Here is a 25,990-nt window from a genome sequence, read left to right on the forward strand (position 1 = left end):
CGGGAAAAATAGTCTCAAACGTCTCCTTTTAATCACCTGCAGGGCGGGAACGAATCCTCTGGCCCCACCGACCCTGAAAGAGGTGAAACAACCTCTCCGAGCTCGAGCTGCGGGGCGGCGAGAGGCAGCGGCCACAGCTCGTATCCCTCCGCCTTTGTGGTGACGCGTCCCTCGCTCCCATGGCAACTCCAGCCCGAGACGCTCCAGAGTGAGGGACAGGGCACTCCACCAATCAGGAAAGAAGATGGTCCGACCCAGCGAATCAAGGTACGGACACAAAAACGCCCGCCCTCCAGTGGAGTAACTTGTTGCGGTGCTGCTACTAGGTAAGGAGCCGGGTCGCCGTCCGCAGCGGGTCGGACGGTGGTTGGAAGAGCGGGGAGGGTGACGTGCGGGCGGGCCCTTATCACAGAGACGTTTAAAAACTAGCCCGCCCGCTTCTCTGCAGCGCGGGCTCGCAGCTGGTTGGGCCGCGCAGCGCTGTTGTCACCCGCACTTATCCTCCCCCTGGCCTCGCTCCTAGCCTGTCGGGTTGCCAGGTGTCCGGTTTTCAACCGGACCGTCCAGTATTGGAGTTCTCTGTTCGGGAAACAAATTGAGAAAATAGAAATGTCGGGTAGTTTCTACATTAACTGTCATGTCGATTGTGATGTCATGTCGAGTGTGTCCGGTATTTTTTGAACCCATCTGGCAACCCTATTCCTAGGGCACCTGCTCGCTCAAGCTGCAAGCCCCACGGACCCCCAAGCCAAATCACTGGAGTTATACCTAGAGGCTACCTCTACGCTACAGGCTTCTTGCGCAAGAAGCCTTTTGCCCTAGATTTTTTGCACAAAAACTTCTTGCGCAAGAGCACACCCACACCTCAAAACACATCCGTTACGGCTCCTTCCCCACTCTTGCAGGATAAATGCAGAAGTGGGGGCCAGTAAGTGTACCCCAAAACCTTATGTACCAGGTTTTGGTATAAAACTTCCCCCCCAAAATCTTAAAACCCTAGATTTTGGGAATAAAACTTCCGCTGCCACCACCCAAATATTAATAAAGAAATCAGGGGAGAGACCATTTGGGGAAATCTCACCCCTAAAGTAAAAAGCAGGACACCACCATTAACCAATACCAGGTTAATAAAAAGAAAAGAGAAAACTTTTATTATCACCACAATATTCCTGTTGCAAGCATAATGACTAGATGGAAAGGTAACAAAATATACTCATGGAGAAACTCCACGGGCCTAGAACTTAGTTACAAAGAAAAGCCAAACATCTTTTAAAAAGTGCACAGACATCAGATCCCATACCCAAACCATAAAACAATACAACCTAACAGATTTATCTAAACTTTATCCTACTTACATAAAGTGAAGAAAGAGTCTTTGCTTGGAAGGAGACATAATGTCTGTCCCCCTCAATAGCTGGAGAGAGCTGCCCAGAATAAAGGAGGGAAAAACCAAAAATTCCTTTGTCCCAGTTTGAAATTCCTACCTAGATTCCTATTGGCCACTCCACCTGGCTAGGTAAGGGACATAGTTAACCCCTTAGTCTGCTGACTAATCCTCGTGATCATGACAACATTGCTTTTGTGCAAGAGAGCGTCCACACTGCTGGATGCTCTTTTGCAAGAAAGCTCCGATGGCCTTTCACAGAATGGCCATCAGAGCACCTGTGTTTTTTTCCATAGGAGCATCCATGCTTGCCTTCTTCCATAATAGCTGTAGCGCTAGAAGCAGTTATGCCTCAGAAAAAGGAGGTTTACCTACGGCGGAAAAATCCCTCTGTTCTGCCGTTTAACTGCCCATTTAATTGCTCCAGAGTGTGGATGCTCCCCAAGTTTTGCACAAAAAACTTGTACTGTAGATGTAGGCTGAGCTAACTGCACTCTCGACAGCCAGTTGTCCTGCAGCACCATCCTTAGGGTATGTCTACACAGCAACATTATTTCAGAATAACCAACGTTATTTCAAAATACCTTAGTCTGTGTCTACATAGCAGGCAGTTACTTCGAAATAGTATCAAAATCCTGTCAAGCTGGAGGACTTCTTACTTTGACTCCTGTGACCCTCCATTGTACAAGGAGTAAGGGAAGTTGGAGGAAGAGTGCTCTATTTTGAAATAAGTGCTGGGTAGATGCTCCCAATTTCTAAATAAGCTCTTTTGAAATAAACAACCAATTGACGTAGCTCAATTTGCGTAGCTTATTTCAAGTTAAGCCCTGCTGGATAGCTGCATCCCTAAGGGACTAACAAAAATATATACATAGGATGTGGCTACACTGCAAGGCTTAACTCGAAATAAGCTACACAAATTGAGCTACGTCAGTTGTGTAGTTTATTTTGAAATAGGGAGTGTCCACATAGCACTTATTTTGAAATAGAGCACTCTTCGTCCGACTTCCCTTATTCCTCATACAATGAGAGTTACAGGAGTCAAAGAAGTCCTCCAGCTTGACAGGATTTTGACACTATTGAAATAACTGCCTGCTGGGTAGATGTGGACTAAGTTATTTCGGAATAGTGCTAGTTATTTCAAAATAGTGTAGCAGTGTAGGTGTGCCCATAGTATCATGAGCTTTCGTGAGCACAACCCACTTCCTGAGAAGAGATCCAGACACACTGGAACAGGCTCCCATGTCTGGCTAGTGGACCTCTGTAGCCCTTGTCTGTGCCAGTTGGAAGGGCACAAAGGTGGTTTAGTTCCTCTTCCCTGGGCTCCAAGTTGTGTGCTGTGCCAGAGGCACAATGACATGGAGTTCAGCAGGCCAAAGCCTGTTAGATTTCACATACTCACTGGACTCCTGACTAAGCAGAACACTTTTTCAGTAAAATGTTTCTTTTAACATAAAAATAAATCTACACTGGATAATTCATAAAGCTAGAAAGGATCGTTAATTATCCCCAGGGAGCAGATAAGAGAACAAACAGCACCTAACATTTGTGTAGGCTATCACATTGCTTAATGCACTACTGGAAAGTGCTCAGATGCTACAATGACAAATGGGATATAAAAACCTACACAGAATAGAATAATACAGTGGTTTTCAAACTTTTTCCCCAGTTAAAGTAAATTTTTGATGCCTGGGACCCAACATAATTTGAATAGTGTGTGGACTCTGGGGTGGGGCTGAAGATGAGAGCTTTAGGGAAGACATAGGAATGGGCTCCGGCTTCGAGGGGAGTCAGAACTGGGCAGAAAAGGCTTACCTTGAGCAGCTCCCAGTCAGCAGTGCAGTGGTGGTGCCACGGCAGACTTTTTGCTTTTTCTGGCACTGCAGACTGTGCTGCACCACAGAAGCAGTCTGCAGCAGGTTCCTGGCCAATGGAGGTGCGGAGCTGGTGCTTGGGGTAGAGGCAGCCCTGTTCGCTCCCCTGCCCACTCCTAAGAGATGGGCCTGCTGCTGGCTGCTTCTGGGGAGCAGTGCAATCTGCGGTTCCAGGAGAGGCAGGAAGCCTGCCTTAGCACCCACACTGATCACCTAACCCCTTTCAAGCATCAAGACCTAATGTCTGACATTCATAGAATCACAGAATCCTAGGGCTGGAAGAGACCTCAGGAGGTCATCAAGTCTAGCCCCCTGCCCAAAGCAAGACCAACCCCAACTAAATCATCCCAGCCAGGGCTTTGTCAAGTCGGGACTTAAAAACCTCTTAGGGATGGAAATTCCACCACCTCCCTAGGTAACCCATTCCAGTGCTTCATCACCCTCCTAGTGAAATAGTTTTTCCTAATATGCAACCTAGACCTCCCCCACTGCAACTTGAAACCTTTACTCCTCATCTGTCACTACAGAGAACAGCCTTTTTCCATCCTCCTTGGAACCTCCCTTCAGGTAGTTGAAAGCTGTTATCAAATACCCCCTCACTCTTCTCTTTTGTAGACTAAAGAAACCCAAATCCCTCAGCCTGTCCTTATAAGTTATGTGCTCCAGCCCCCTAATTATTTTGGTTGCCCTCTGCTGGACTTTCTCCAATGCATCCACATACTTTCTATAACGGGGGGCCCAGAACTGGATGCAATGCTCCAGATGTGGCCTCATCAGGGAATAATCATTTCTCTAGATCTGCTGGCAATGCTCCTTCTAATGCACCCTAATATGCCATTAGCCTTCTTGGCTATAAGGGCACACTGTTGACGAGTATCCAGCTTCTCATCCATTGTAATCCCCAGGTCTTTTTCTGCCAAACTACTGCTTAGCCAGTCAGTCCTCAGCCTGTAATAGTGCTTGGGATTCTTCTGTCTCAAGTGCTGGACTCTGCACTTGTCCTTGTTGAATCTTATCAGATTTCTTTTGGCCCAAACCTCTACTTTGTCTAGGATGATCTAGACCCTATCTCTACCCTTCAATGTATCTACCTCTCCCCCTAGTTTAGTGTTATCTGTGAATTTGCTGAGGGTGCAGTCCAGCCCCTCATCAAGTCATTAAGAAAGATATTGGACAAAATCAGCTCCAGTACCGACTCTTGGGGCACTCTGCTTGATACTGATTCCCAGCCAGACATTGGTATTGGTTTATCACTACCTGTTGAGCCCAACAATCTAGCCAGCTTTCTATCCATCTTACAGTCCATTTCTCTAATGCATATTTCCTTAATTTGCTGGCAAGAATACTGTGGGAGACCATATCGAAAGCTTTGCTAATGTCAAGGTATATCACATCCGCCACCTTCCCCACGTAGAAGACAATTAGGTTTGTCAGGCATGTCTTGCCCTTGGTGAATCCATGTTGATTATTCCTGATCATTGTCCTCTCTTCCAAGTGCTTTAAAATGGATTCCTTGAGGATTCCCTCCATGATTTTTCTGGGAACTGAGGTAAGGCTGTCCGGTCTATAGTTCCCTGGATTGTCCATCTTCCCTTTTTTTAAAGATGGGCACTACATTTGCCTTTTTCCAAATGTTCGGCACCTCCCACAATTGCCATGAGTTTTCAAAGATAATGGCCAATGGCTCTGTAATCAATCATCCAGCTCCCTCTGCACCCTTGGATGCATTAGATCTAGCTCCATGTGTTTGTGTATGTCCCACTTTTCAAAGTAGTTTTTAACTTGTTCTTTCTCCACTGAGAGCTGCCCACCTCCTTCCCATACAGCCTGGTACTGTAGTCTGGGAGCTGACATTGTCTGTGAAGACTCAAAAAAAGCATTGAGTACTTCAGCTTTTCCCACATCATCTCTCAGTAAGTTACTTCTCTCATCCAGAGTCCCACAACTTCCCTGACCACCCTCTTACTGACCATGCCTGTAAAAACCCTTTTTGTTATCCTTCACATCCCTTGCTAGCTGCAATTCCAATTGTGCTTTCACCTTCCTGATTATATCCCTGCATGCTTGAGCAATATGTTTATACTCCTCCCCAGCCATCTATCCATCTTGTAAGCTTCCTTTTTGTGTTTAAGCTTGCCAAGGATTTCATTGTTAAGCCAAGCTGGTTGCCTACCATATTTGCTTTTCTTACTTTGCATCGGGATGGTTTCACGACCCAGTACTGGGTCATTACCCTAAGTTTCTAAACCACTGGAATAGTATTTAGAGTTAGACCATCATACATGAGAGATTGATCCCATGTATTACACTACGTTAAATTTCACACACTTATCCTTGTATTGAGCCCAGTATCTCCTGTATATTTGAGAGAATTTGTCTATCTGTGAGTCCGTTGGTTCAAGAACTCTTCCTAAACAGTAAGAGCTAGGACCACCAAATACGATATACAGCTTCCTCTGATCATAACTTAAAGCAAGATAAGGGTTTGGTTTTGCCAGGAAAATGGGTTGTGCCTGGAATGGGATTGCTTCTCATAAAACCATACAGAAAAGAAACAGAATCATCAGACAGGTGAAAGTGGCTGGTTGGGGGTGTGCCCCATTCAGGACTGCCCAAGCCTGCCATCCTCAGGTGACCCCTTCATTAGGGACCAAGGGGAAATTGCACAGTTTGCTGCATTTGTCACTCTGTCTGGGAAGCGCAAGGGGCAGATGAATCTGGACCTGCCCCTGACAGGGGACATGCACCCAACCCTCCCTTAGCTGTGCCTACTGGAGCTGCAACAGCCATGGAGAGAAGCTTCTGACCTGCCCCCAAGCTGCTGCAGTGAAAAAGGGTTGAAATAGTCCTCTCTCTCTCTCCCTCTCTCTCTCTCTCTCTGTGGCAGCCTGCATATGAAACTTCTCATCCTCAGCCCCAAACCAAACCAATGATTTAAATGAAGAACAAAAATTATTTGAGTTAAGGACCTGAGCAACGCCAGGGAAATCTCCTAGGAAGAACACAAGAACAGCCAAAGGTCCAGTAGGAGGAAGATCAGGCCTCTGAAGCACATCTGGAAAGAACTGAACACCCATCTATGTCTGATTTCTTTCACAGAACTGAAGGAAAATGAACCAAGTTATTTCCTTGCTCGATGATTGCCTCATCAAAACAAAACATGTAGAGCATGCAGCCATCATCAAAATAAAGGATGGAAGTGTGTGGGCATCAACCCTTGGCTTTAATGTAAGAAAATGAAAATGTCTTAGCAAATGATACTGAAAGTAAAAAAAAATTTAAATGTACCCTATTTTGTTACGGGTGAGAAAATGAGTTAGGGATAAGAGAGGGGACTGTTTATCAGGACTGCTGTGTTTGATTAAGTATTCTTAAGTCTTCCACTGGCTGCGTGACCTTAGGCAGTTTTCATACCTGCTGAGCCAAATGGACACATTTCTACAGTATTTACCAAGAAGTGGCATGTGAGGTCAAATTTGTTGTAAGAATCTTATATTAGATCTTTGGAGGAAGAGTGTTTTATTGTTAGAACTCCATTTCTTTAGTGCTTTGGACTGGGTCAGTCACCTTTGATTCTGCTAGAGATGCAGACATGTTAGTCTGGTCTAGCTGAAACAAAGGACAGGACTATGAGACACTTTAAAGACTAACAAGATGGTTTATTATTGTTGTTGTTTCTGCTGATTTTATTTTAGGATCAACAAGGTAGCAAAGAAGACAGCAGAATAGAGCAGTACAGTACTATATCCTATGATGAAATTAATGCTTCCCCTGTCTACTTTGATTTAATATTGTGTTACATTTGAACAGAGGGGGTCAAGTCTGCTTATTTACTTATATGGTCACATCACCATAGTGTCTGTGCACTGAAGTGTCATCCATAGGACAGTAGCAGTCAGTGAGGGTCGAAAATGCTAAAATTCATTTTCACTCTAGAAGTGTGGTTGGTGGAGGGAGACTGGGGCAGATTCTTGCTAGTGTAGATTCTCATTGTTCTATTGATCTCAATGGATTTATGGCATTTCACACCAGGGAAAGATTTATTCTCAGGTTGTAGCATGCAATGCTCCATCTTGATTTGAAAAGCTCACTTGCTGGAGTTTCTCAAAGCTACATCTATATATTAAAGTAGAGATAATTATTATTTACATGTGGGATCTGTGTGCCCAGTATTGTGCAACCACAGAGTCCTCTAATCCAGAGAGTTTTTAAAGTAAGAGGCCAATCCAGTAAACACTAGTGGGCATATTGCTTACCATGAGTAGTGCCACTCTAATCAATGGGACTACTCATGGGGGTAAGTGCAAACATTTGTGAATCAGATTCTAAATCAGAGCCTGAAAATACAATTCATTCATACATGGACTAAAGCCCAGTTTCAAAGTTCTTCAGCCATTTTCCTTTGTTGTGTCATAATCTATTTATGAAACCATCTTTGATTAATTATCAACATCGCAGAAGAGGTGTGTTGATTGCAAAAGTGTGTTCTTTTTATCAATTTAGCTGCAGCCACAGACTGTCCATGTCATCATCCATGCTTTCTTCAAGAACTTACTGCAAGTCAGAAAGGAAGGACTTTACTTCAAGGAGAAGCATTATAAATGCGTCCGAGCAGATGACTGCTCCATGTATCTTAAAAATGTAAGTTGGTAACATTTATGGCAAATAGGCCTAAGCACTGAAGAAAGTATTTAAAAGTTTTCCACTTTTGTTCCTATGTATGTTAACGCGCAGAGTCAATTAGAGGTTAAACAAAATGTTTGCCACCTTTCTATCCACAGCACCTTCACAATATATGGAGCAAACAAATAAAAGCATAGCACAGCATCTCTACAAGGAAAATGGTAATGATATAACCTAGATTAAACAGAAATTAGTGCTGTTAATCACAGTTCACTCATGTGATTGAGACAAAAATTAATTGCAATTTAAAAAATCAGTTTTAATCACACTGTTAAAATAGAATATCAGTTGGTATTTATTAAGTATTTTGGATGTTTTTCTACTTTTTCAAATATATTAATTTAAAATACAACAGAGAATACAAAAGGTACAGAGATCACTTTTATTATTTAATTACAAATATTTGCACTGAAAAATGATAAACAAAAGAAATAGGATTTTTCAGTTCATCTCACAAGTACTGTAGTGCAATCTCTTATCACAAAAGTGCAATTTACAAATGCAGATTTTTTTGTTACATAACTGTATTGAAAAACAAAACAATATAAAACATTAGACTGAGCTTAAAAATCCACTCAGTCTTAGTTCTTGTTCAGGCAGTCATGTAGACTATGTCTACATGGTAATATTATTTCAAAATAACTAGTGTTATTTTGAAATAACATAGTCCACGATTACACAGCTGGCAGCTATTTTGACATGTCAAAATACTGTCAAGCTGGAGGACTTCTTACTCATTTTATGAGGAGTAAGGGAAGTCGGAGGAAGAGTGCTCTATTTTGAATACCGAAGCACCAAAACTCGAAATAAGCTACACAAGATATAGCTCAATTTGCATAGCTTATTTCAAGTTAAACCCTGCTACGTAGACATGCCCTCATAGAATCAAGGTTATTTATATTATGTATGCTTCCATACATTATTTTCACTATCACCTGAAAGTGAGAACAGATGTTCTCATGGAACTTCTGTAGCCAGCATGGCAAGGCATTTATGTGCCAGATATGCTAAATATTTGTATGTCCCTTCATGCTTTGCCATTCCAGAGGACATACTTCAATGCTGATGCTTGTTTTTTTTTTAAAGCATTATTTAAATTTGTGACTGAACTCCCAGGGGGAGAATTCTATGTTTCCTGCTCTGTTTTACCTTTGTGCTGCCATATATTTCATGTTACAGAAGTCTCTGATGATGAGCCAGCACATGTTTGTTTTAAGAACACGTTCCCTGCAGATTTGACAAAACACAAAGAAGGTACCAATGTGAGATTTCTGAAGGTAGCTACAGTACTTGATCCAAGGTTTAAGCATCTGACATGCCTTCCGAAATTTTAGAGCAGGGATAGGAAACGTATGGCTTCTTGCTGCAGGCAGAGGAGAGCCCCAGGTCTCGCAAGCTGAATCAAGGCAAGCCACCAGCAGCATCTGGCCAGTGGGCTCTACCAGGCGGCGGGAGAAAGCAGCTGTGTGAGTTGCTGTTCTCCTTCCCCTGGCTTGCAGACTCCACACTTCACTCCCACTGGTCAGGAATCACTGCCAGTGGGAGCAGTGGGGGGTACCTGCAAGTGTAGGGTGGTGCAGAGCCACCTGTGTATCCCTGGAGATGCAGTTAATGCACCAATCCCCTGCTCCCTCCTGCACCCCACCACAGCCCCCTTCCACATGCCTACACTGCTCCTGCACCCTACCTCCTGTCCAGACCCCACATCTCCACTCCATTCCTGGACCATTCCTCCTGCCCAGGCCCCCCACCACACTCCTGCACCCTTTCTCCCATCCAGATCCCACAACCAGGCTGTGTCTACACTGGGCCACTTATTCCGGAAAATCAGCCGCTTTTCCGGAATAAGCTGCGAGCTGTCTACACTGGCCCTTGAATTTCCGGAAAAGCAACGATGCTCTCCTGTACAAAATCAGCCGCTATTCCGGAAAAACTATTCTGCTCCCGCTCGGGCATAAGTCCTTATTCCGGAACACTGTTCCGGAAAAGGGCCAGTGTATACAGCCCAGTAGTCTTTTCCGGAAAAGCGCGTCTACATTGGCCACAGACGCTTTTCCGGAAAAAGGGCTTTTCCGGAAAAGCAGCATGCCAATGTAGACGCTCCTTTTCCGGAAAAACTGAAAACAGAATAGTATTCCATTTTAAGCATTTCCGGAAATTCGTGCCAGTGTAGACACAGCCCCAGTGTTGCCTCTAAGCTATGCAGCAGCTTCATCCTATGTATCTCTGACCATTTTTCTAGTTTGTCCAGATCATTTTGAATTTTGACCTTATCCTCCAAAGCAGTCGCAACCCTTCCCAGCTTGGTATCATCTGCAAATTTAATAAGTGTACTCTGTATGCCAATACAGGCAGTCCCCGGGTTACGTACAAGATAGGGCCTGTAGGTTTGTTCTTAAGTTGAATTTGTACATAAGTCAGGTACCCCAGGTGTCCCCGATTCAGCCGCTGCTGAAACTGACCAGCAGCTGACTACAGGAAGCCCGAGGCAGAGCTGCTTTGCCCCCGGCTTCCTGGAATCAGCTGCTGATCAGTTTCAGCAGCAGCTGGGGTAGAGCAGCTAGGGGACCAACCCGGCAGCGCCCCAGCTGCTCTGTCCCAGGCGTCCAGATTCAGCTGCTGTTGAAACTGACCAGCAGCGGCTGAATCCAACACGCCTGGGGCAGAGCAGCTGGAGTGCTGCTGGGTTGGTCCAGTAGCGCCGCACCTCGGCGCTGTGGGACCAACACGGCAGCCCCCCAGCTGCTCTACCCCAGGCATCAGTGAGAAAAGCCTGGTCTGCTGGGGTGGGTGCACTAACTGTGCCTCCCCCCCAGCAGACCAGGGAGACGCGGAGCGGCTTTTCTCGCCACGGAAGACGCGGGCGGCAGGACCACGGCGCATCTCGGCGGTCCCGCCACCCACGTCCTCCGCGGCGAGAAAAGCCTGGTCTGCTGGGGGGGCGCAATAGCCTGGTCTGCTGGGGGGGGCGCACTCCCCAGCAGACCAGGGAGACGCGGGCGGCAGGACTGCCGAGATGTGCTGCGGTCCCGCTGCCCGCATCCTCCGCGGCTTTGCTCCGTGTCTCCCTGGTCTGCTGGGGGGGGGGGGTCCCCCAGCAGACCAGGGAGACGTGGAGCAGCTTTTCTCGCTGCGGAGGACACGGGCGGCGGGACCTCCCAGACGTGCCGCGGTCCCACTGCCCGCGTCCTCCGCGGCTTTGCGCTGCGTCTCCCTGGTCTGTTGGGGGGCCCCCCGCAGCAGACCAGAGAGATGTGGAGCAGCTTTTCTCGCCGTGGAGGACGTGGGCGGCAGGACCGCGGCGCGTCTGGGCGGTCCCGCCGCCCGCGTCCTCCGTGGCGAGAAAAGCCCCGTTCGTAAGTAGGGATCCGACATAAGTCGGATCCACGTAACCCGGGGACTGCCTGTATATAAATCGTTGATGAAGATATTGAACAGAACCGGTTCCAAAACAGACCCCTGCAGAACCCTACTTGTTATGCCCTTCCAGCAGGATTGTGAACCTTTAATAACTACTCTCTGGCTGTGTCTAGTCTGCATCCCTTTTCCATAAAAAGGATGCAAATTAGACATATCGCAATTGCAAATGAAGCGGGGAATTCATCACATTGGATGAAAGTGACCATGAAATCATAGAGTTCATGATTTTATGGAATGGTAGTAGGGAAAACAGCAAAATAGAGATAATGGATTTCAGGAAGGTAGATTTTAGTAAACTCAGAGAGCTAGTAGGTAAGGTCTCATGGAAAGCAAGACTAAGAGGAAAAATAACTGCAGAGAGTCGGCAGTTTTTTTAGAGAGACATTAGTAAGGGCCCAAAAGCGAACTATTCCACTATGCAGAAAAGATAGAAAGTATGACAGGAGACCAGCTTAGATCAACCAGGACATCTTATATGATCTAAAAATCAAAAAGGAGTTGTATAAAAAGTGGAAACTAGGTCAAATTACAAAGGATGAATATAAGCAAACAACACAGGTATGTGGGGGCAAAATTAGAAAGGCAAAGGCACAAGATGAGCTTAATCCTAGCTAGAGGCATTAAGTGTAACAAAAAGATGTTCTACAAGTATATTAGGAGCAAGAGGAAGATGAAGGACAGGATAGGCCCATTGCTCAGTGAAGAGGGAGAAAAAAAATAACAGGAAACTTGGAAATGGCAGAGGTGCTTAATGACTTCTTTGTTTCAGTCTTCACCAAGAAGTTTGATGGAGGAATGCCTAACAGCGAATGCTAGTGGCAATGGGGGTAGGTTTAGAAGATAAAATTAAAAAAGAACAACTTAAAAATTCCTTAGAAAAGTTAGATGTCTGCAAGTGTGGCAAGGGCCCCTCTTACCCAGGCCACCACTGGGCTGGTCTCTCACTCCTAACCACAGAGGTTGGGATTCACAGCAGGTCTCTGGTAGGGAGCTGAGCCACACCTCCTCAGACTCCCACCCTAACTGCCTCCACTTAATGCTGTTGTGGGTTTGGTCTCTGAAACATCTCTTTCTCCTCCACCTCCCTTCCATCCTCTCCCCTCACCGTCCAACTGCTGAGGCTTTTAAAGGCCCTCAGTCAGTCAGCAGAGGAGTCAGCTGGCCCCAGTCAGACTGAGCCAGCTCCGTCTCAGCTGCATCTAATTGGTCTCATAGACTCATAGACTCATAGACTTTAAGGTCAGAAAGGACCATTATGATCATCTAGTCTGACCCCCTGCACAGTGCAGGCCACAGAATCTCGCCCACCCCTCTTAGAATAATCCTCTCACCTATGTCTCAGATATTGAAGCCTTCCAATACTTTGAAGGCCCCAACATGCAGAGAGTCCTTCAGCTGTGATCTGTGCCCAATGCTACAGAGGAAGGCGAAAAACCTCCAGGGCCTCTGCCAATCTACCCTGGAGGAAAATTCCTTCCTGACCCCAAATATGGCGATCAGCTAAACCCTGAGCATGTGGGCAAGACTCACCAGCCAGACACCCAGAAAGTTCCCTATAGCAACTCCTATCATCCCTCCATTGACCTATTTCCAACTGGAAATGAATGGTCAATTAGTTACCAAGATCATGTTATTTCATCCAACCATCCCCTTATCATAGAATCAGAACTGGAAGAGACCTCAGAAGGTCGTCAAGTCCAGCCCTCCGCTCTAGGCAGGACCAATCCCATCTAAATCAACCCGGCCAGGGCTTTGTCAAGCCGAGACTTAAACACCTCTAGGGATGGAGACTCCACTACTTCCCTAGGTAACCCATTCCAATGCTTCACTACCCTCCTAGTAAAATAGTTTTTCCTAATATCCAATCTGGACCTCTCCCACCACAACTTGAGACCATTGCTCCTTGTTCTGCCATCTGTCACTACTGAGAACAGCCTCTCTCCATCCTCTTTGGAACCTCCCTTCAGGAAGTTGAAGGCTGCTATCAAGTCCCCCCTCACTCTTCGCTTCTGCAGACTAAACAGACCCAAGTCCCTCAGCCTCTCCTCGTAGGTCATATGCTCCAGACCCCTAATCATTTTGGTTGCCCTCCGCTGGACCCTCTCCAATGCGTCCGCATCCTTTTTGTAGTGGGGGGCCCAGAACTGGACACAGTACTCCAGATGTGGCCTCACCAAAGCCGAATAAAGGGGAATAATGACATCTCTGGATCTGCTGGCAATGCTCCTCTTAATGCATCCTAATATGCCATTAGCCTTCTTGGCTACAAGGGCACACTGTTGACTCATATCTAGCTTCTCATCCACTGTAACCCCCAGGTCCTTTTCTGCAGAACTACTACTTAACCGGTTGGTCCCCAGCCTGTAACTATGCTTGGGATTCTTCCGTCCCAAGTGCAGGACTCTACACTTGTCTTTGTTGAATCTCATGAGATTTCTAGTGGCCCAATCCTCCAATTTGTCTAAGTCACTCTGGACCCTATCTCTGCCCTTAAGCGTATCTACCTCTCCCCCTAGCTTAGTGTCATCTGCAGCTCTCTGCTTCTACTTACAGGGGTAGAGATACAGCCGTGTTAGTCTGGTCTAGCTAAAACAAAAGACAGAACTATATAGCACTTTAAAGACTAACAAGATGGTTTATTAGGTGATAAGCTTTCGTGGGCCAAACCCACTTCCTCAGATCAATTTGTGGAAGAAAATTGGCATGACCATATATACCAAACTGATACAATACAATATATATATGTGTGTTCACTTTTTTTGATTGTATCACTTTGGTGTATATGATCGTGCCAATTTTTTTCCACAAATTGAGCTTTTTGCGAAAAAAAGCGTCCGTGCCAATCTAGACGCTCTTTTCTGAAAATGCTTTTAACGGAAAACTTTTCCGTTAAAAGCATTTCCGGAAAATCATGCCAATCTAGACACAGCCTTACTGGTTAGGAAAAGTTCTTGAACAAACAGACAGACACACAAACACGATAGACAAATTCTCAAATATATAGTAGATTCCATAATATAAAGTGTAATGTAACAGGAAGTTTGGGAGCACTGCTGTGAGGGTCCAATCAGGACGAACTGCTTAGATCCAGGGCTGCTCACAGCCAAAGACTGGGGTCCTCTTCTGTAAGGCACCAAACCAGTCTCACAGAGCACTTCAGCTGCTACTCTGGCCAGCAAGAAGTCTCACCAACTCCAAACAGGTTTTAAAGATTGCAAACGACCAGTCACATTCCCAGGTCAATTTATACCTCAGATCTTACCCACTGTGCCAGTTCTTTAGAATCTAAAATCTAAAGGTTTATTAATAAACAGAAAGAAAAGGTTGAGAGTAGAATTGTTAAAGGACGCACATTACATACAATAATCACCAAGTTTTTGATGCAGGATCATAGCAGAGATGTAACAAACTGCTGGCTTAAAAGTCTCTGGAGTACATCCTATGTTAGGATGTGTCAATAGATCCTTCCGGGCCCTTTGTCTATAGTTGCTTCTGGAGAGGAGGGCAGGAATGAAGACAAAGATGGAGAAACCCTCAGGAACCTTTTATAATCTTGCCCATATGGAGGGAAATCCATTGTTCTCCTGAGTGATGGTACCTATCAAAATAGAGCTGATCACATGATCACCAAGTCTTTTTCAGTCAAGGAACCACAGCGGACCTAGGTATGTCCTTCTTAGGCAAGAGGCCATTGTGTGCTTGTAAAGGACTCATATTACTCCTGCCAGAAGTGAGTTCTCAGAATATATATTTATTCTGTCCCCACCAGTTATTCTGTCTCCTCTCCCCACTGTAAATCCGGGCCTCAGCCCCTTGATCACAAATCGCTATAGTTCCGATTATAATCTAGACTGCCACCACCACGAAAGCGACTCGCCCTGCCGGGCGGAGTAGGGGGATTTGGGCCCGCCCTCCCTCCAAACCCTGGCCGAGGGCCCTGAAGGCAGGGACAGCCTGTCCCCGCCTAGCGGATGGGGGAAGTGCCCCTAAACACACCCGTTCACGGGCTCCACGACCCTGCCCTGGGCCACTTCCTATTCAGTCCCTTCCCCACTGCCAGTCCCCGCCAGGGGTCTTTTGCTCACTCTCAGCCTTTGGGCCCAGCGTCGGCCAGTCCGCCACTCCTCCTCCCCCCCCCCCCCCCCCCCCGGCTGGATCAGGCGCGGTTTTAAACTCCGCACCGGTTTGGCTTCCCGACGTCATTGCGCCCACGACGCCGGAACGCCCCTCTCCCCCCATGACGTCATCCGGCCACGCCGCCCAAGTCCCGCCCTCTGGGATATTCTCCGGCGTCGTCCTGTGCTCCCCGCATCCCCTGGCGCCTGCTGCTGGGTCCGCGGTCATCCCTGGTCATCCCACAGTGTGCTGACTGCCCGCCACCCCACGGGCCCTCCGGCCCACTCCCCGGGCCTCCCGAGTGCGGGGCGGGAGCGCCCCGTCACAGTGCTCCTCATGTGTCAGTTGGCAACACCAAAGAGCCATTGTCCATGCAGCATTCACTGATCCGCCATCCCTCATAATAGGTGGGCAATGCCACTGCTGTCTCCCAGACAGAAAGCATTTAAAATAAAAGTACAGAGACCATATTTATAACTTTACATGAAAAAATCATACAAGTATATGAATAGGAGAGACAGAATCAGCACAGCATAAGTTTTCATTAGACTCTTCACATAGCCCATCTTACAAGAATTTAGGGCAAACACACAACAGTGGATGCAGCAGTGATCTGCATTTTTCTACTAAAATCCAATAACATGACATGAAGTAATATTTGAGAGGTATTACTCTGACTCTGTAAAATTACCAGATAGGGGAGAGACATTAACTAGTGTTCAGTGTCAGTCTGCAGCTGCCCAACAGGAAAGGGCCATTGACAGCAGATGGATTATTATGGAATGCCAAAAGGGACAAAAGACTTCGTATCCCTTCTTCCTTCCTTCCCCTTGCTACCCATGAAAATAAGTCATGCAAGTGGATTTCTCCTATCAGCTGAGTTTGCAGCTCAGAGCACATATCAGAGAGGGATAAAAATCCCACACAGAAGAAACTGATTGGCTGTGTCTAGACTGGCAAGTATTTCCGCAAAATCATCTGCTTTTGTGAAAAAACTTGCCAGCTGTCTACACTGGCTGCTTGAATTTCCGCAAGAACACTGACGATCTCATGTAAGATCGTCAGTGTTCTTGCGGAAATACTGTGCTGCTCCTGTTCAGGCAAAATCCCTCTTGCACAAATCATTTGCGCAAGAGGGCCAGAGTAGACAGCACAGTGCTGTTTTCCGCAAAAAAGCCCCGATGGCTAAAATGGCGATCGGGGCTTTTTTGCGGAAAAGCGCGTCTATATTGGCCACGGACGCTTTTCCGCAAAAAGTGCTTTTGCGGAAAAGCATCCTGCCAATCTAGACACGCTTTTCCAAAAATGCTTTTAACGGAAAACTTATGCCAGTGTAGACGTAGCCATTATGTTTATGTTGCTTAGACTCTGGTGGACAAGGTTGGCATAAGCAAGAGAACCCCAGGGCTTAGCCTGGGTTAGCACTATTGGATATATAGACCTTGCTTATTACAGAAGCTTCCATAACTGCTTGAAACTTAAGATAGTAGCTCATTTGTGACTATATGTTTAACTGCTTTAACCTTGTAAATAAGTAAGCCCACTAAATTAAACCCCAGAAGACTGATCATCAAAGTGTCGCTCCTCTGGTAAGTGGAGATGTGGCCTCAAGATGTATTTGGCGGGTAAGTGAAAGGTTCCTTGGGACTGGGAGTAACCAGAGTATTGCTGTGATTCTTGGTATAAGAGACCCTCTGTCACAAAAGTATGCTCACTGAGGTGGCGAGACAATCGGAATACTCAAGGGGACTGTGACTCCATGTTAAAGTTAGTATAATGCTTGAAGAGTTTATATTTGCTACTTGGTTGATGCAATCTAAGTGGAGAACTCACAGCCAGTTCGGGGGTAGTATCCTGATTCCTTACAGTCTGCCCTGAGGTTGAGTCAGTGCAGGCAGCTTTACACTGTTTTTTTTAACTTGTGAAACTGCACACGTGTTCCGCCCCAGAGGTAGCTGAGAGGTCCTCGGCACATGCATACACACTTGCTAATCCTCACATCCTGTGAGTCAAATGCTCAACTCACATTAATGGACATCATGTAATTCAATTGTGAAAAGTGCTCCCAGACATTTGCATTTGACTTCTGAAAATCAAGAAATTTCCAATGGGATTTGTATTCATTATTGCAAATTAATGAGATTCAGAGATGTGTAGTTTGCAAAGCCTTTTTGGATTCTTTCAAATTATACACAGCACATACACTTATTTTATTAACATTTTAATAGCATTTTGGGGTGCTCTTAGCACCTGCATTGCACTTTGTCACTTCAAAGTGCTTTGTAAACATTAATTTATGAATAAACCTGGGAAAGTGCAGTATAATAGAAAACCAGCATACCTCTCACTTAGCTTGATTAAAATACACAATTATATATAAGCCCCATAATCTTAAATGAATTTATATCTGCTATCAATATCAAAATATGTCTTGATTTAAGTTATATAATAGTATTGTCTCTTCCTGAAGGTGATACACAACTTAAATGTCCAACATAAATTGATAAATAGTATGTATATATTTAAAAGAAACCTGCAACTTTTAACCAGTTTTCTCCTTTATCTAGGTGGATGGAGGTTTGATAGCTGTGAAGACCGAGTCGTGCATCCTGCTTGCTACTTACTTAGAGGGCATGTATCCCAGTGTATGTGTGGAAGCCATAGAGAAACTGGGTAATTACTTCATGTGCATGTCTGTCTGAATGTAACTTGTAGAGATATGTTACAAGTGAGAGGCAGCATTTCATTCCAGCAAACTGAATGGAATATTTGAGAAACAAATCTTGAAAGCCCATGAAAAGGAAATATAAAATGGATCTTATATTACTGAGTCAGAAACATGCCATCAATCTCTTTCAGCTTCCACTGAATAAACACATGAAGGTATCTATCAACTCTTAAAAAGAAAAGCTTTTACTGTTCATAATTCTATAATTATAGTTAATTTGTAAAGGGGACACTGAACAGCCCATTTGAAAATATTATAGTTAATATTATTGGCCTGATTCTTAGGGCAGGTCTACACTAAACAAGAAGGTCAGCTTAAGATACGCAACTCCAGCTACATAGATAACGTAGCTGGAGTTGACTTACCTTAAGCCGAATTTCTCTGGCGTCCCCACAGAGGGAGTTTGATGGTAGAAACTCTCCCATCAACTTCAGTTACTCCTCACAACTACGAGGAGTACCGGAGTGTTCAATTTAGTAGGTGCTTACTAGATCCACTAAGTCAAATGCTGGAACATCGACCTCCACAGTGTCAATCTGTGTGGAAGTGAAGACATGGCCTTAGTTACTCTGTTCCTATACATGGAGTAGGGAGCAAAAGTTACTTTAAACCTCTTGTATATTTCCTGGGCCTGAATCTCTATTACCCTGCATTTTATATAGTCATTTAAACCAGTCATTTAGGGCAAAGATGCACATGGTGCCGGACAATGGAGAGTTAGGCCTTTTGTCTTTTGGGGCTAATTAAGAGGAAGTTTAGTTCCAAGTATTAGGTAGAGCAGCCTTGGAGCCACTATATGATAAATTCTGTTTTCTCTGGCCATCAGACATGTCCTTGATGGGCCCCCTTTGTCAATTTTTGGGAATGGGCTCAGAATAGAGCCTTTATACCTGTTCTGCCCTCCCCAAAGAGGGAGGTTAATTCTCTGCTGCCCTGAACTATTTACAGCAATTTGCACCAGGGCCAAGTAAGTGTAAAATGCTACCAGAGGACAATGTCCCACTTTGTGCAAAGACTATTTTCAAGAGGAAGTGGGTCTGGCCCACGAAAGCTCATCATCTAATAAACCATCTTGTTAGTCTTTAAAGTGCTACATTGTCCTGCATTTTGCTTCAACTACCCCAGACTAACACGGCTACATTTCTATCACTATTTTCAAGAGGCTGTGTCCACCCTGCTAAAGTCCCTTTGTCACAATATGCCCCCCCCTTTCCTTTCTTGTACCCCTTCGGGCGGCTTGTCCAGCAATTAGAGCCCACCGAGGCGGAGTGGAGGGTCCGGGCCCACCCTCTCTCCGGACCCCGACCCAGGGCCCTAATGTCAGGAGTGTGACTCCTGACAGTAGCAGGCGGGGTGACGACCCCCAAACACACCTGCTCCCGGGTTCCGCAGCCCACCCTGGGTCGTTACCACTCCGCCGGTCGGTTACCAGCCCGCGCACTCCCTCCTCCATACCCTGCTCTCCCCTCCTCTCTTCTGGGTCGCCCTTTATATCCCCTAGTCCCCCGCTGGCGGCTTTTTCTCCCCTCACTTCCGGGCGTCCCTCTCTATTCCTCCCGGGTGTGCTGGTGATGTCACAGCCCCGACCACGGCGGTGGTTTCTCCTGTGGCGCCCGCGGCTTGCAGCGCCGACAAACGGCGGTGTTTCTTCACCCCGTCAAAACCGGCCGTGGCGGTGGTTTCTCCCGCCGCGCCCGCGGCTCGCAGTGCTGGCAAGTGATGGTGTTGCTTCACCCCGTCACACCCTTTATATTTATAATAATGTGAAAGGACCTCATTAATAATCAGGCCATATTTATTTTTTGATATTTTATGCCAGGTCCACACTAACATTTTTCAGGACTTTCTCACTGTTGCACTGCCATTAATGGAGCTGCAGTGAGGGAAGCACTAGTGTAGATAAAACTCAGGAGTTTTTACCACTATGGGTACATCTATACTGCACTGCTATTTTGAAATAAGCTATTTCAGAATAAATAAGCTATTTTGGAATAACTATTCTGAAATAGTTTATTTCAAAATAGCACATCTACCCTGCAGGAGAGCCTCAAAATTAGTCCGAGGCAGGCTTCTCTAATGTAGACGTGCTATCTCAATTTAGAGCCCCAAGAGGCACAGGAGAGGAATAACTTAGAATGGCCCTGGTGAGGAGCTATTTTGAAATAGCAGCAGTGGAACACCTAGGCGGTGTCTAGACTGGCAAGTTTTTCCGGAAAATCAGCCGCTTTTCCGGAAAAACTTGCCAGCTGTCTACACTGGACGCTTGAATTTCCACATAAGCACTGACAATCTCATGAAAGATCGTCAGTGATTTTCCGGAAATACTATGCTGCTCCCGTTCGGGCAAAAGTCTTTTTCTGAAAGACTTTTGCGCGAAAGGGCCAGTGTAGACAGCACAGTACTGTTTTCCGCAAAAAAGCCCCCATGGCGAAAATGGCAATTGGGGCTTTTTTGCGGAAAAGCGCGTCTAGATTGGCCCTGGATGCTTTTCTGCAAAAAGTGCTTTTCCGGAAAAGCGTCCTGCCAATCTAGACACGCTTTTCCGAAAATGCTTTTAACGGAAATCTTTTCCGTTAAAAGCATTTCTGGAAAATCATGCCAGTGAAGATGTAGCCCTAGGGTATGTCTATACAGCAAAGTTATTTCGAAATAACAGCCGTTATTTTTAAATAACTGTACTAGCGTCTACACAAGCCAACCGCTATTTCAAAATTAATTCAAAATATTGGAGGGCTTATTTCAAAATTGATAAACCTCATTCCATGAGGAATAGTACCTATTTCAAAATTAGCACTGTGTAGATGCAGAATAGGGGCTATTTCGAAATAGGGGGCCTCCAGCGCTTCCCAGGGTGCCCTGCTGGTCACTTTGGCACTTCTCTCCTCCTCCCTCCCCAGAGCCCTTAAAGGGGTAGAGTCTGGCCACGGTGTCTGTGCTAGCTCCAGGCCTGCCAGCCCAGAGCCAGCAGTCACTGCCCCTGACCCAGTGACCCCAGCATGAGCCAAGCAGCCTGTGCCAGCCAGCCCTCCACCACTCCCTGGGCCCAGTCCCTCAGCTCCCAGGAGCCTGCCAGGGGCCGGAGAAGGCAGGTGCCTTCCTGGTCCAGTGCGGAGATCATGGACCTGATTGAGGTTTGGGGGGATGCCTCCAACATCCATGATCTCTGCACTAGACGGAGGAATATGGCCATCTATGGCAGAATGGCTGCCAGCCTGGCCACCAAAGGCCACATCCGAACCCAGGAGCAGGTTCGGATGAAAATTAAGGAGCTGCGACAGGCCTATGCCAGGGCCACAGGGGGCAGCTCTGAAACGGGCAGACTCAGAGAGCTGTCCCTATTTTGACACCCTAGACCACATCCTGGGGTGCAGGACAGTCTGTGCCCCCCACGTGGTCATTGACCCTGGGGCAGAGGGCCCTGACCAGGGCACGGAGGAGGAGGAGGGCCAGGAGCTGCAGGGGCCCGAGGGAGCATGCTGTGCAGCCAAGACCTCCGAGCCGCCCCAGTGGACTTGTCACCAGTGGAGGCTGTGAAGGCTAGAACTATAGTAGAGTTTAAAGAGAAGCTAGATAATTTCATGGAGGTTAGGTCCATAAAAGGCTATTAGCCAGGGGATAAAATGGTGTCCTTGGCCTCTGTTTGTCAGAGGCTGGAGAGAGATGGCAGGAGACAAATCGCTTGATCATTGTCTTCGGTCCACGCTCTCTGGGGCACCTGGTGCTGGCCACTGTCGGCAGACAGGATACTGGGTTAGAAGGACCTTTGGTCTGACCCAGTACGGCCATTCTTATGTTCTTATGTCCCTTTAAGCACAGGGCTCAGATAGCCTCAGGCAGCAGCTACACAAGGTAACTCCTGACCTGATGCCCTACCAGAATTGGTTTCGGCTGGCCTTAAATGTGATTCAGCATCCAATCAGTGTGAACGCGCTATTTTGAAATGCATTTTGTGTCTAGACGTGTTATTTCTAGATGTGTTATTTTGAAATAAGATATTTTGAAATAACTATTTCGAAATAAGGTATTTCGAAATAACACTGTAGTGTAGACATACCACTAAACATGTCTTATTTTGATGTAGCTATTTCGGAATAGGCTTTATTCCTCGTAGAATGAGGTTTACAGATTTTGGAATAAGCCATCTGTTATTTCAAAATTATTTCGAAATAGCAGAATGGCTGTGTGGAATTTTGAAATAACGCTAGATATCTCGAAATAACGGTGCAGTGTAGATGTACCCTATGTCATCTTAACCCAGAGTTAGTCTAGATGACACAGCGTTACATACAGAAGCCCTATCTCCACTAACTCTCCGACCACTGCTACCTCAGATAGAAGGGCAGAGATGGGAGATTTCTCCAAAAATGCCAGTTTATACAATCTTTGGAGCCTGCTCCTGTAAACATTTGCATACATGAGTAAATTTCTCACAAGCAGTCACATTGGCTTTAATGGGACTAGTGACCTGAGTGAAGTCACATGTCTAAGGCCTAGTCAACACTAGAAAATTAGGTCAATAAAACTTCATTCAACCCTAATTAAGCCAAACTAAGTCTCTGTAGACAGTGTTATGTTGACAGGAGAATTCTTCTATCAGTCTAGCTACTGTTTCTCCAGAATATGGATTACTAATGCCAATGGGAGACTCCCTCCCAGAATCCCATCAGCATAGGTAACGTCTACACTGAAACACTACAGTGGCTCAGCTATGATGCTGTAATATTTTAATGAAGCCAAGCCCACAGAGTATGCTTGTTTTGCAATCATAGCTGTGATTGCAGCTGGAGTAGATATATCAAGTGGCAACAATGTGTGCTTCAGGATGGGCTGTACAAACTTGCCCAGAACCATGGATAACTACTCGCAGACTTCTGTGCTGAAACCTGAATTGCTACAGCTTCACTTCTAGCTAAATTAAAGCTAGTACATCCAGGTGTGTCCCCTCAAGCTATAGTCACATCTGAGATTGCAGTGTAGACTTAGCTTGTGTTTGCTAGGTCAGATTCTTAGGCTATGTCTACACAGCAACATTATTTCAAAATAACTAACATTATTTCGAAATAACATAGTCTGCGTCTACACAGCTAGAAGTTATTTCAATATAATGTCAAAATACTGTCAAGCTGGAGGACTTCTTACTCCAACTCCTGTAACCCTCATTTTATAAGGAGTAAGAGAAGTCAGAGGAAGAATGCTCTATTTTGAAATAAGTGCTTATAGACAGTACCAGAACTTGAAATAAGCTATTTTGAAATAAGCTATGCAATTGATGTCACTCATTTTGTGTATCTTATTTCAAATTAAACCCTGCTGTGTAGACACACCCTTAGGGATTTGGCGGCCGAGGGTGGGGATTGGCCTGCCCTTTTGTTATTATGTTTAATCTTTTCCTCCAGAGAAAACAAAGTAGCATTATGTAATTCCAGGAGAGATTTCTGCATATGATTATCTTTAAAGTTTTTGCAGTTCGCTGATCTGAAGGAGCAGTATTTAGGGTTCTTAAGGCCACAAACTTATATAATAAAGATTCTGTTTATTTCAAATGACACACTGAAGCTATATTTGGAGTTGCTAATACTCAATAACTATAGGTATTCCAATATTTTATGTATTCAGATGCAAATGCTAATATGTGAGCTAGATTATGATGCCTTTCATTCAATTATAGTACATTCCAGTATTGTATTCTGGAAAGAACGAACTCTGAAAAGGATGTGGAGGTTATAGTAAACAAGTAACTTAACATCAGCTCCCAGTGTCATGCTGGGGCAAAAAAGGGCTAATGTGATTCTTGTGGCAATTGTATGTCTTTAAACTGGAGCATTTCCATTATTGTAAATATTTTAAAAGAAAATGTTTTGTTTTTCCCCCCATAGCGGAATATTTCAGAGATAAGGAAAACTGAATCTGAAAACAACTTAAAATTGATCAAGCTTATGAAGACTGGTGCGTTAGAAGACCAGTTTGTAATGAAGTACATCTAAGCAAGCAAAACAATATCCATTATTCTGCAATATTCTAAGCTTTTTTGATTTCTCTAAAAGCTTTACTGTTGCCTTTCATTAAATATTCCATTTCTTCTAATGCCTGCTCAGGGTATTCAGTGCCCCTGTACATGTAAAAATGAAATAATTTATACCTGCAAGACAGAGGGAATGGTACCTTGGCACCCCTGAGTCTTTTGGCTTCTTCCCTTCTTTGACCATCTGTACTCTGAAACTGTTACCTCTTAGATAGTCCCGGAGGGAGGGACTTCCAACACTCCAGTCATCTGAAGAAGTGGGTTGTGCCCATGAAAGGTCATGATACTATGTACATGTTTTGTTAATCTTTAAGTTGCTACTAGACTATTTGTTTGTTTGTTTTAATTTTTCCTGTTACAGACTAACTTGGCTACCCCTCTGAAGCTTTAGGATGCATAAGGATCTTGTGCAAAATGGGGGGGTTTGTGCCAAAAAAAACCCCATCCACACTTGCTTCTTTTTGTGCAAAAAGCCCTTGTGCAAAAAGAAAGGGCAGAAAATATGCTAATGAGATTGTGACTTATGCTAATGAGTCCCTCATTAGCACATTTTCTGCCGGAAGAACTCACAGTGAAGACGTAGCCATCAAGTAAGCTCCCTTTATCAATGAAAGAGAGATAAGCACAGTGGTTGTTCTCTCCAGGTAACAATTATATACACTGGGCCAGATAGTAAACAAAAGTTGTTTATTAAGTATAAAGAGTAGGATTTAAATGGTGCAAGTGAAAACAGCCAGATCAAAGTAAGGTACTACATTTAAATGAAAAGATATAGCTAGTTCTAATTCACCAAGAAACTTATTGCACGTACACTCTTACCCTAAAGAGATGCTCTTATTTTAGGCATAATCTTCAAGTCAATGACAAATTCTTTTTCTCATACTTGGGTCCCCAGCCCTTTTTTGGGGAGTGCCAGGCAGTAGACAAAAGGGAATTGCTTCCCATTTCTTAAATTGACTTTTCCTCAGGGTATCCACTCTTCCCATGGAAAAAATCCAGGTTCAGAATGGATTTCCAGTACCAGGTGTCAAGGTTACAGGTCTTTCTAGTCCAACCGCCTTTGCACTTACAGGACAAGCCAGGCTTTTTACAAACCATTGAGTTGATCACTAGTCATTAGGCTTCCAGGGCACTAGAAACAGCTCTCATTAGCACATATAAAACTATAAATAGACTCACACTTCATATTTCTAAGTTCACATACAAGAATGATGCGTGTACCAATTTAGGATATACAGATCCAGCAGAGTATAACATTAAAATTGATAGATTAAATGATGTATTTTGTGGAGAGTAATGGCAGCAAGCGGCAGCACTGAGAAGAAAATCCTGGAGGGGAGGGAAGTGTATAAATCAAGAGGAGTTTAGTTTCCTTGATGTCAATCAACAACAGCAGCTAGGACAAAACTTCTAACCCAGTTCAGAAAGGGTTGAATGTTGGGAAGTTAGTTAGAAGTGAACTGAAGTAAGATACACATTTCTCTAGTCTCAGACTGGCATGTATGGTTCTTTATGCTGTTTTGAACAGTGCTGTGGTAAGAACTGATGGGTTATCATACTTACACAAAACCTAAGATGGATTAAACAAAAGACAGAACTATGTAGCACTTTAAAGACTAACAAGATGGTTTATTAGGTGATGAGCTTTCGTGGGCCAAACCCACTTCCTCAGATCAATATGTGGAAGAAAATCGGCACAACCATATATACCAAAGTGATACAATCAAAAAAATGAACGCATGTGAAATTGACAAATCAAATTT

At 45.0% G+C, this 25,990-nt stretch overlaps 1 protein-coding gene across 3 annotated transcripts; it reads left to right on the forward strand.

Annotated features, from left to right (window-relative positions):
• Positions 1–52: 52 nt before the first annotated feature.
• PFN4 (profilin family member 4) lies at positions 53–24,301 on the forward strand. Of its 3 annotated transcripts, XM_075923407.1 has the most exons (6): positions 53–326; positions 6,146–6,277; positions 6,358–6,486; positions 7,762–7,899; positions 18,045–18,150; positions 24,082–24,301. In XM_075923407.1, the coding sequence occupies exons 3-6, from the start codon at positions 6,370–6,372 to the stop codon at positions 24,108–24,110; spliced, it is 390 nt and encodes a 129-aa protein (XP_075779522.1). In that variant the 5' UTR covers positions 53–326; positions 6,146–6,277; positions 6,358–6,369; the 3' UTR covers positions 24,111–24,301. The 3 variants fall into 3 exon arrangements, with proteins under 3 accessions (XP_075779522.1, XP_025038137.1, XP_006118602.1); XM_025182352.2 differs by lacking the exon at positions 6,146–6,277 and having other exon boundaries at positions 53–267; XM_006118540.3 differs by lacking the exon at positions 6,146–6,277 and having other exon boundaries at positions 54–326.
• The last annotated feature ends 1,689 nt before the right edge of the window (positions 24,302–25,990 follow it).

The sequence above is a fragment of the Pelodiscus sinensis genome, chromosome 3 (assembly GCF_049634645.1).
Source record: "Pelodiscus sinensis isolate JC-2024 chromosome 3, ASM4963464v1, whole genome shotgun sequence".
NCBI classification, from domain to species: domain Eukaryota; kingdom Metazoa; phylum Chordata; order Testudines; family Trionychidae; genus Pelodiscus; species Pelodiscus sinensis.

Bases quoted from the DNA above. Each gene is read 5' to 3' on its own strand.
- PFN4 (XM_075923407.1), top strand. From the start codon at position 6,370: ATGAACCAAGTTATTTCCTTGCTCGATGATTGCCTCATCAAAACAAAA. The intron at 7,900-18,044 runs GTAAGTTGGTAA...TCCTTTATCTAG, and splicing joins GCTCCATGTATCTTAAAAAT to GTGGATGGAGGTTTGATAGC. The intron at 18,151-24,081 runs GTAATTACTTCA...TTCCCCCCATAG, and splicing joins GGAAGCCATAGAGAAACTGG to CGGAATATTTCAGAGATAAG.